The sequence below is a fragment of the Babylonia areolata genome, chromosome 20 (assembly GCF_041734735.1).
Source record: "Babylonia areolata isolate BAREFJ2019XMU chromosome 20, ASM4173473v1, whole genome shotgun sequence".
Taxonomy (NCBI): domain Eukaryota; kingdom Metazoa; phylum Mollusca; class Gastropoda; order Neogastropoda; family Buccinidae; genus Babylonia; species Babylonia areolata.
The window spans coordinates 33,449,356-33,460,589 of NC_134895.1; the positions used below are offsets into that span (position 1 = coordinate 33,449,356).

General features: G+C 40.4%; 1 protein-coding gene across 1 annotated transcript; it reads left to right on the forward strand.

The window, feature by feature from the left end:
- The first annotated feature begins 3,175 nt into the window (after positions 1–3,175).
- LOC143294756 (uncharacterized) lies at positions 3,176–6,786 on the forward strand. The gene is made up of 5 exons (XM_076606228.1): positions 3,176–3,300; positions 3,970–3,997; positions 4,440–4,634; positions 5,477–5,595; positions 6,307–6,786. The coding sequence occupies exons 3-5, from the start codon at positions 4,523–4,525 to the stop codon at positions 6,424–6,426; spliced, it is 351 nt and encodes a 116-aa protein (XP_076462343.1). The 5' UTR covers positions 3,176–3,300; positions 3,970–3,997; positions 4,440–4,522; the 3' UTR covers positions 6,427–6,786.
- Positions 6,787–11,234: the final 4,448 nt, after the last annotated feature.

Consider the following 11,234-nt stretch of genomic DNA (forward strand, 5'->3'; position numbering starts at 1 on the left):
GTGCTTGCGTTCGCGCGTGTATATATATATATATATATATATATATATATGGGGTGGGTGGGTGTTTGTGTGTGTGTATGCGTATGTACTTGCATGCTTGTGTGTGTTTTCATCTGTGGGGAGTGGGCAGGTATACCTATACATATGTATGTATGTATGTATCTCTGTGTGTGTGTGTCTGTGTGTGTGTATGTGTATGTGTGCATATCACAACATGCAGCCACCGATTTTCCATCCGATTTTTGAAGCCATGGTCATCGTCGAATCCGAAGGACAAACATCATGCATTGTGTTCATATGTGTGTAAAGTTTGCAAGGTACATGTGTACATGTAATGTGTTATGCAATAATTATAAATAATTTGTAAAGCACCTAGAGCAGTTTTCTGGATAGAGTACTAGCAGTTAGGTAACCATTATCGTTATTGTCATTAGGTGTATGAGTCGTAGTAGTTGCAGTCGTAGTCATCGTCGTCGTCGTAGTAGTAGCAGTATCATTGTTATCATCATCATCATCATCATCACCACTACCACCATCATCTTCCAAAATTCCCATTAGTTAAATATGAACACCGATTATTGTCTTTGTCTTTTTTATGATAAAAATTAGATAGGCGCCAGAGTACTACTCTTTCATCCTGCATTAAAGATCACACAGACAATGTCTGCAATTGCCCTGAATTTTCCATCTCAGAGTGAATAAATAATAACCCCGTCCAAACACACTGCTTTTTCTCGTCTGAATACGATTGGTTTGACAGAACGGTTTTTGCATCATCGTAAACACTGCTATGTTGACAGTGTGAATTAACACGTTTTTGTTTGTTTATTATTGTTTTGTTTTTGTTGTTTGTTTTCTTGCTTGTGTGAGGATGTTTTTATATGATCAACAAAGTAAATTCTTTCTACGTGTTTATCTTGCTTAAAATGAAATGGGTCAATATGTCTGTCTTCGGTTTATTGTAGCATGTGTTTAGTCACAATGACTAATGTTGAAGGTAAAGGTAGAACGTTCAGGAACAAGCAGAGAGTTGCAACCATGTCCCTCAAGTTATTCAAGGTCTTTGATGCTGAGTCATTCGTTTCAACAATTTCCACCTATCTGGTGGAAAAAAAAGCATGTGTACTTGCTTATCTCATTACCTGGTAAAATAAAATTTCGTTTCGTTTCGATCCTCTCTCTCTATATATTTCTCTATCTCTTTATTTTCCCCTCCCGTTCCACTCTCTCTTTCTTTGTCTGTGAGAAGTGTGTGTGTGTGTGTGTGTGTGTGTGTCAGTGTGTAGTGTGAGTGTGTGTGTGTGCGCGTGCGTGCGTGCGTACGTGCGTGTGTGTGTGTGTGTTTGTGTGTGCGCGTGTGCATGAATGTGTCACATAAAAAAGCAAGTGTTTAAAGAAAATAAAGCAAGAACGTTTTGGAAGTAATTAGTTTCCACACACACACACACACAAATAATGAAAATGGGCGAGACATCTGTATCGTACCATAAAACGGGAAAGTGATATCTCTGGGAAACATACAGAATATGATACACGAACAAGGTCCTCCGAAATCACAGCCGGATGTACACACGACTCTTCACTACAGGGACTGGCCAGTGACAGTCACGTGGACGTACCCTTACCCCGTCCCTTTTCCCCAAAGCACTGCTATAAATATGGGCATAAAGGCGGTGAAGTGCAGACGTCTGGGGTGGTTCCTCATCAACGACACGTTCCTCCTGTGACTGGTCCTGGTCGGACGGCTTCAAACTACTGGTCAGTAGGTGAACGTTCCGTTCTTCTCTTGTTTTTAGATCTTGACTTGGATGAAGGAATACCTTTCGTCACCATCAGTAGGACTGTCATATTGTGACTTTAAAAAAAAAAAATGAACAAAACAAAAACAACCATCTACATCAACAACAACAAAACCCCACGAAGCAAATGTTATGGTCTGACAGCTCCAAAATGGAGAATACAATGTACAGAGGCAGTTCAGGTATTGATTGCATTCTTTGCTGATGATGTTGTGCTTACCTTATTCTGGCCAGCAGGTCTGTTAAAGCACATTGGAGTTTGTAGATAATTTTGCACTGCAGGTAAACTTAGAGAAAACCCAAGCAAGCTTATTCAGAAACAGAAGCCAATGAAAATTTGGGAAGCGAAAACACAAGATAGTAAATTATATCTACAAAAGTGTGTATTTCACAGTGAAGTTGTCGTTGACATATTATATAGTATGGAACAGGAAAAATCACAAGAGAATTATTTTTTTAATGCTTGATACCCAGATTGCTTCCGTTTTATGGTTCTGGAATATGGGGCTGTCAACAGCTTGCTGCTCTCAAAAGCAACAACATATGTTTGTGTTCAAGCAATATTGAATTGTCAGTATGCAGACTCCAAATGTTTTGGAAAGGATTGGAAACTGGTCAAATACAAAATTAATGCACAACACATGCAGACTTAAACGGAAATGTGATACCTTTTTAGTACTGATGATAACATAAAGACAAATCCAGGTACTTGCTCAGATAATTATTGGGAAAATGTATCTCTGTAAATGCAAATTTGAAAAATGTATTCCTCACAGATTCTATTTACAGGTAACTTGTATCATGTCATACAAAGGAAGAACATAGCGGGAAGTGAATGCTGAATACGCACAGCTTCGGGGAAGATGCTACCCTGTCGAACTTAATTTGGGAACATGGTCTAAGAATATTTCCAATTTCTGTGATACGGAACTTGTACTGGTTTGATATTCTTAATGAATTATTTCCATTCATTTTTCCAAGTGTCATATTGATGTATTTCTTTTACTAGATTTTATTTTTACATTTGTCTAAAACTGAGTCTCTCTCTCTCCCTCTCTCTCTCTCCTTTCCAGCACCACCTTCTCTCCCCAAGCTCTCTTGCTTTCGCTTTCTCTTTGGCTCCAACTCCCGTTTCCCATCTCGCACGTTTTTTCCTTTGTTTCCGTTTCCTCTTCCCTGTACTGTTTGCAGACACTAAAGCAATCATGTGGGACACAACTTCACGAGGTTAGAAAGAAACGGTTGGTGTTATGTACACTCTGTTTGCACATTTGTCCTTGCATTCTTCAGACTGCACTAAGCCCCCGTGTACCTCTGTCACCGTCTGACTGCCGCCCTGCTGCTGACCGTTGCCATGGCAACAGATGCCGATGTGATTAGCAACAAACTCCAGCTGACTCCCCTCAGGGATCACACCTACCTGTTTGACGTCACTTCTGAAGCCTCTGTGGATGATCTGAAAGCAGCATTGGCTGGCTTCACCATTGATAGCAGTTACAAGGTATAGTGCTTAATTAACCTCAAGCTGCTTCTGATTTTTTTTTTCCTGATTGCTGGACAGTTACGGACCAGAGTCGTCTGCGGTCAGTTGGACGGAATCGCCACCCATTCCTCAGTCCCTCCACCATCAACATATCAGTATCATCGCTATCATGTTATGGTTGTAGGCTGTTATTTGTATTACATTTTATGTTACAATTAGTCACTTTTTTCCTGATCGTCAATTTTGCATCATCACCACTATCACTACAATCACAGCCATCATCATCACTATCGTTATCATCGCATTCTTTTAATTTTCTAAGATATATATTTATTTATATTTTAAACATTTATTTAAGTTTGCCTGTTTTAAGTTTACATATTCTATGTTCACAACAAGTTAGCCATGCGTGCACTATTTACTTTCATACACAAATAGGCCCCAACATATCTACACGTATATACGTAAAGTCAACAGATGATAATCATGTGATTCACCAGTGGCCATGATTCATTACTTGCACTATCTTCCTTTACCAGGATATTTCAATAATCAGTTTGCCTTAATAACTGAATATAAAAGTTGCATTGCGTAGGAGAATTCGATTTTAAATGCTTTCATGTGTGTGTGTGTGTGTGTGTGTGTGTGTGTGTGCGCGCGCGCGCGCGCGTGTGTGTGTGTGTGCAGGTAATCGGTGAAAAGCGATACATATTTGGTAAGTATATCTTATCTGAAAATGGCCTGTTGGAAAACAAAAACCAACAGTAAAAGAGAGACAGAGAAAGAGACACAGACAGAGTATGACATGGTAATATTTTCAACATCTCAAGGAAGTAAAAATAAAGGTGTATGTTTTACATAAAGAATTCAACTGTTTTTCTCACCAGAGATGGAAATCAGTGACACAACTGTCTCTTTTCCTCAGAGAAAAACACGACACAAATATCTCTTCCAAACAGAGAGAAACTGCATTGACATAACTCTATCTCTACTCACAAAAGATACACCAATGACATAGTTCCATCTTTTCACAACAGAGACAAACACCATTGTCAAAGGTCTATCTCCTCTTACCAGAGTTAAACACCAGTGGCACATCTCTGTCTCTTCTCAGCAGAGATAAACACCAATGACACATCTCTATTTCTTCTCACCAGAGATAAACACCATTGACACAGCTCTGCTGCGGGATCTGACCTTCCCGGCAGGCTCTGTTGTGACGCAATATCCGGTGGAACACATGAGTGAAGCACTGGAAATGTTCGGAGCAGGCGGCGGATGGGACGATTTCATAGACCAAACACTGCCAGACACGGTTCTGATGTTCTGTGACTGGCAGATAAAAATTCCTGGTATATATTTCATTTTATTTGTCTGTCTGTCTATCTGTCAGTCTGTATATCCCCCAGTCATTGTCCTTATCTCTCTATCTCACTCTGTCTCTGTCACTCACTTTGTCTTTCCAATCCTGTCCATGTTAAATCAAAGTTTGCCAGTATTCATTCTTTAATGCAATGTATGCCTACATGTGTCAATGTGCACGCGTGCTGGAGCGTGCATGATCTTAGGATTTTGATCAAGAGTTCTCTAAAGTCCCCCCGTGGATTATAATCTCTCGTTACTGGTGCCAATAGTTGTGTCTGGCATGTTTTCACTTGTAGATGTTAAATTCTATAATTGTCCATCAGTACCCATGTTATTTTTGTACGCCCGTACTTCACGAATAAGAATTACGGGGAACTGTGGCTCAAATGGGAATGTTTTTCTTCAGTAGGCAGCCAGAAGCAAGTAGCACACCCGATGAACACTTCACAGTGCGAAACAGTTGTCAATTATTATCTTTACCTCCGCTCGAAAGAACAAAGACTGATACAGCATTGGTTGGGGAATATGCATAACGTTCGTTCTTCCGTTTTACTTTCCACACAACCATGAAATTACTCTTTTGCGGGCGGCTTGGCTATAAACAACATGCTTTGTCTTTTCATTATAACTGATTTCAGACGAAGTTGTTAATGTGTGCACATTTACGGGCTTTGTGTGTGTGTGTGTGTGTGTGTGTGTGTGTGTGTGTGTGTGTTTCTGGCATTCCTTTGAAGGTAGAACCTGGACGTCTAGTTATTGTGATATTCAGCAAGGAATTATCATGTAAAGTAACCATATCAAAATAGTCTCCTTTATTCGGTGTATGCAGAAACTCATTCCCTTCAATCTCTTGAGAGTGAGATCCAGGCCTGGGCCGAGCAGTTCAAACCAGCGTTCAGCAAACTCAAGCCCAAGGGATACCCCGTCATCGCCAGCATACCACCCCGGGTGAGAACCTATTTATGAAGTCGTATAACTATCGGCACTAATATCCACCAGTACAGAGCAAGGTGGCAGCAGCAGTCCAAAGTATTAGAAGTTGAAATAGAATTGTCGAAGTCGCCACAGGCATGACTGTTCCTCAATGCAAGAGCCTATTTACGATCTAGTAGCACTGGCATGCAGCAGTTGCAAATGAAGTAATGGTAGTGACAACACCAGCAGCAATTGTAGTAAAGTTGGTTGTTGTGATGGTGATGGCAACAAAAACGACAAAAGCACCAAGGAGTCGGCGGCAAAGTATCGACATATTTGACAAGTATGATAGTGACATTGATGCTAGTGGTTGTAGCATCACTGGAAGCAGGACAAATGCAGAAACATGTGGTATCCTGACAGGGGTTTAGTTTAACCTGCGCGTATTCACGTCCACAGCGGATACTTGTATCGTCAATAAGTAAAAGAAACAGGTAAAAATCCATGTGTTCACTGGAGTGATTTGGAAAACAATTGAAGCAGTATTAGTACTAATAGTTTAATAATAGTAGTAGTTGTTGGTGGTGGTGGTGGTGATGGTGTCGCATTCAATTCTTTCCCCTTCCCCCGTGGGTATGATCACGATTCTTTTCTCTTTTTCTTCATATGGTAAATGCTCATAATACGTTCTCGGTCCTTTTTCTCACAGTGCAGACTGACTGAATTAACACTGCGTGTTTTCAGTTCTTCTTCATCGCCAGCGTAGAAGAGAACGTCCTGCAGACCATTGCCGAAAAGGGGACCGCTGCCATGGGAGGTCCTGGGAGAGGCTTGTTTGCCGTCAAAAGAGTCGTTAAGATTTAAACAGATTCTTAGAACGTCATATCTTTATTATAATGAATGGTTTACTTTGGTGGTGCCTTCGTTATTTCTTATTTTCTTTTTTTTAAATCTGTACCTCGAACTATCTTTTTTTTTCACTCATTGTTCCATCCATATTCAATACATAGTCTGACTGCTGCTTTATTTATGGGCTACACTTTTGCATATTTTAGTGTTCAATGAATGCACTTGTCCGAGTTTATTTGTTTGGTCTTGGTGCCTGTCTGTTACTTTCTCTCACTGTCTTCCCCCATCCTTTGTCTCTCTTCCACCTCTTCCTCAACACATGGAATGGTCTAGATATGTTGTCCTTAACTTTGTCATAGTTTAAAGTGATATCGTGCTTTTGTTTTTTGTGGCAATACTTTTCACATTTTAAAAAAATTATCTTTTAATATATCATTTATGCCTTTCGTTCCCAAAGAAGCATGGGCCATAAACAACCCATGAACTCGAGTCTGGGCTGGGATTTTTTTTCTAGATCTGTCCACTTGGTCCCCTTTGTCCTCAGCTCTGACTGAGTGTCCAGCCTTCGGCTACTTCAGGGCCAACCTCTCTGTATTTGCCCGTGCGGGTTCTGGTTCAGAGCCTGACACGTGATGCTGAATGTTGGCACCCAGAGGGAAGTGTCCAATCCAGCCCAACTGCCTCCTCTGGATTTGTTTGGTGACTGGCTGCTGTCCCTCCCTTTGCCACATTCCTCGTTGCTGCTTTTGTCTGGCCACTGGATGTTATAAGTGTGCCTCAGACGGCTGTTAATAATAACGAATATCTGCAGTTTCCGCTGCGTTGTCGCCTACTTCTCAGAGCCGTGGGGTAGGACCGTTTTTGCACTGGTGTTGAAGATGCGCATTTTGTGGCTGTGCTGATTTCCATTGAGGCCTAAATGTTGTTCAGCGTGACACAGGCTGCTGGTGCCTTGCCTATTCTGCTGGTGACGTCTGTCAGTGCCCCACCTCCCACCCCCCTGTTTATCCATCACACTTCCCATGTACACGAAGGATTCTGTTTCCTTGGTTGGCTTTCCACCTACTGTGACTGGGCTGTTCCGTTTTCTTTTGGTACAATTTCAATAAAATTCACAAGTTTGTCCTGACTGATTTTGTTTGTTTTGAATCCAAGTGATATGTAAGATACGCACATGAGCAAGGCGTGTGTGTGTGTGTGTGTGTGTGGGTGTGTGTGTAACAACGAAAATATCTGGTTGACTGTGCATCTTTCTTCTAAACGATGACCACTATTGCTATCACATTACACCGTTAGTTTAATCGTATAAGCACTTGTGTATCTTGTGTATGAAGAGAGTTACTACTCTTTATTTGTTCATCGTTTGCTCTCCCATCCTCGTTGTTCTTTCACTTCAGTAAGAAGAACTGTGACAATGCACACAATCATGACTTGCCTGAAAGTATATCGTTTGGAATTGACCGTATTGTGGAAATATATCATGTTTTTAATTCAATTTGTTTTTTGCCAAACAATATACCTGAAACTGCAGATATGATTTATTTCTTTTGAATGTATCTAAATACTAGCTCCCGCATAGGTAGAAAATTTAAGTAGATCATGTTTGAATCATTTGAATGTTGGCAGAGTTTGATGCCACATGCTAACACTGAAACTACTCTGTTTCTGCGTCAACTGTAAACGTGAAGTCAAGAACGACATCTACAAGTCCTGTCACCCCCATTGTATTGTCATTCCACCGGACGTTTCCATCTGCCTAGTCAACAATAACAGTCTGTCTCTATTGTCCAGTGTGGTCACCTCTGCTGCAATCATAACCAAAAACTCTTAATCCTTTCAGAAAATAATAAACTTTTCTCATTTACACATCATATCAGACGTGTGTACCTGAAACCTGCTAATTCATATACTCTCCCTCTCTCTCTCTCTCTTCGTTTTCAATTTCATCCAATGTGCTGGTTTTACCCATGTTTTCCATCATCCATATAACATTTCTGTAAAAAATGAAAAGTGGTATGAAATAAAATACTTAAGGAGTGAATGCATGGTTTACATACATGCACGTTAACAATTGTTAAAAACTTGTACCTAATACTCTTCTGGTCTGTCTGGCTGGCTGGCTTTTTTCACTCGCTCACACCACACCTCCACCATTCCCTTTGTTTCTTTGTGCTTGTGCGCCGCGCATACATATGTATGTGTGTGTGTGTGTGTGTGTGTGTGTGTGTGTGAAATGACGAAAATATCTGGTTGACTGTGCATCTTTCTTCTAAACGATGACCACTATCGCATTCAACTGACTATGCTAGTTTATGTGTATCTTAAACTACAGAAAATAACGCTGGACGTAGGATACATCATTGTTATCAGGCCTTCAGGCCAGAAAGAAAACGCGTTCATCAGCCGCTGTGGCGAAGTGGTTAGCGTCGCACTGACCACAGGGGGGGGACATAGGTCTGAGCCCAATGTGAGGTAACTCATCTCGGTCCGTGACCGGCGCCTATCCAGAACTGAGCGTGCTTCGGGCTCGAAAAGAAAGATGTGGAACAAACAATGCAGTCAGAATCTGAAAATTTGTGCTGTAAGCTTTTACCTGTAATAGGTCCTTTCATTTTCGAAAATCAAAACAAAAACAAAACAAAACAAACAAAAAAAAAAACAAAAACAAGAAGAAAAAAAAGAAGAAGAAAGAACTACGAGTGACATCTAGCACTTTGTCCAACAGCCCCCAGTTTGAGTGTGTTGATAAGAGAAATGAAAATTGTATACAAATTTCTTCCATACTGTAGAAACCAACCCCCCCCCCCCCCCCCCCCCCCCCCCACGCCTTTTAATTTTTTATCCTATTCTTTTTTGAAACAAAACTATTACCTTCTCATTAGATGAAGAAAGACACATCTTTGTTTTACAAACAGGCAGGCAAAACATTAATTACAAGGCGAATCTATGTTACAAGTTCTCTCTTTTCTTAAGATGAAATGATTTTGATATTCACAGAATAACAACTGAAATGTGGCAATGCGAACCTTGATTAGATTATTTGGACACATTGATATAGCGATGTGTTCTGTTGTGAATATGATGGTACTTCTCTACTTTTAATGACGGAATTATAGATACTGCCCCTGTCTTTTTGTTTTCAAGTTCTGAACCTTTTGTATATAATCAAAGGCTATTAGGGAGGTTTTACTGAGCATAAGATTGAACATGAGCAGATAGAGCAGGTCTCCATATTTCTGTAAACATATATAATCATTGTCAAATGTAGTATATTTGGGTGTTGTTGTGTATAGTAGCTGAGGGGCAACCTGATTTAGGTTTACTCTTGATGAATTAAAAATGTCAGAGATATAAATACCTCTAGTTGTCAGTGTTTGCTACTGCTGCTACTACTACTACTTCTACAGCTACTAATGATAAAAAGTGTTGTTTTGTGTAATGATGATGATGATTTAGTACTTATATGGCACCAACCACACACAATTTAGGTGTAAGGGGTGGGAGGAGACTGACAACTACTGTGCTTCGTCACATCTAGAAGCCATTTTGAACAGATAGGTTTATAGGTGAGTGACGGAAGTCCAGAGGAAGATAATCCCAGACAGACTGTGTTTGATACTGAAAGTCCGTTTGACCAGAAGATATTTTAGGGATTTGAAGGAACTTTTCATCAGAACACAAATCAGAAGGGAAACCACCGAGTAAAGAATTGCAGTAGTCAGTGACTGATGATACAGGAAAAGACCATCTGATACAGTCAGATACGGTCGAATGGTACGGAGTTTGCAGATTTACATAAATTAACAACACGGTCATGATTGGACAAAACTGAATCAGAATATGCACCCAGGTTTCCGACAGATTTTTGAAAAAGGCTGACATCAGCAGTGCAGACATTCAAAGTATGGTCTGAAATATGATAAAGCGAAGACTTTGGCCTTATTTGTATGGCCAGTGTATTGACGTCATTAAGTCTTCGCTTGTTAGTCACGATACATTCCTTCACCGCACAAAATGCACATCTCTACGTTTTTGCTAAGGATAGCAAAACAACTTAAGGAAGCAACTTTTGTGAGTCAGGTGTCATCTGCGAACTTGTGAAAATCACCTCGATTTAGACTGATATGTCGGACAGTGGTTGAGAGTACAGATTAAACAGTATCGGACAAAGAACTGGAAGAGGTATCGATTCGAAATGAGAACTGGAGATGAACACCCTTTGGATGAATGATATGTATACTTATATAGCGCCTGTCCTCCGTCGGAGACCAAGTTCTGAGCACTTGAGAAACCCGGGGTCATTTGTACATCAGGGTGCCTACTCGGGTAGAGTCGACTGACGGCAGCCACTGGGCGCTCATCATTCGTTTCCTGTGTCATTCAATCATACTTCAGGCATTCACACATGCATACTCAGACAGACATGCAACAGTGTACTTGTATGACCGTTTGTGTGCGTCTGGAAAGGTAGGATTTAAACCAACCAAAGGCTGTGCCAGAAATTCAAACTTATAATGAAGACGTTTGAGAAAAATATCGTGATCTACTGTGTCAACAGCTTCCGCGAAATCGAGTACAAGAAATGAGGGGTTAGACATGTGTTTCGGAACTGTGATTTTGTCTGTAAACACAATGGAATACACCAAGGAAATCACTGGATGACAATTGACTGAGGAATTGGCTTAACATTATTCTTTCAAGTAATTTTGACAGAATGGGTAATTTTTGGCTTGTGTTCTTTCAGAATAATGAACCACAATAGTCTTGTTTGCATACAAATGGCAACATTCCCGTTTGATCAACAATAACGAAAACGCTTTTGT

Bases quoted from the DNA above. Each gene is read 5' to 3' on its own strand.
- LOC143294756 (XM_076606228.1), top strand. From the start codon at position 4,523: ATGAGTGAAGCACTGGAAATGTTCGGAGCAGGCGGCGGATGGGACGAT. The intron at 4,635-5,476 runs GTATATATTTCA...CGGTGTATGCAG, and splicing joins CTGGCAGATAAAAATTCCTG to AAACTCATTCCCTTCAATCT. The intron at 5,596-6,306 runs GTGAGAACCTAT...GCGTGTTTTCAG, and splicing joins TCGCCAGCATACCACCCCGG to TTCTTCTTCATCGCCAGCGT.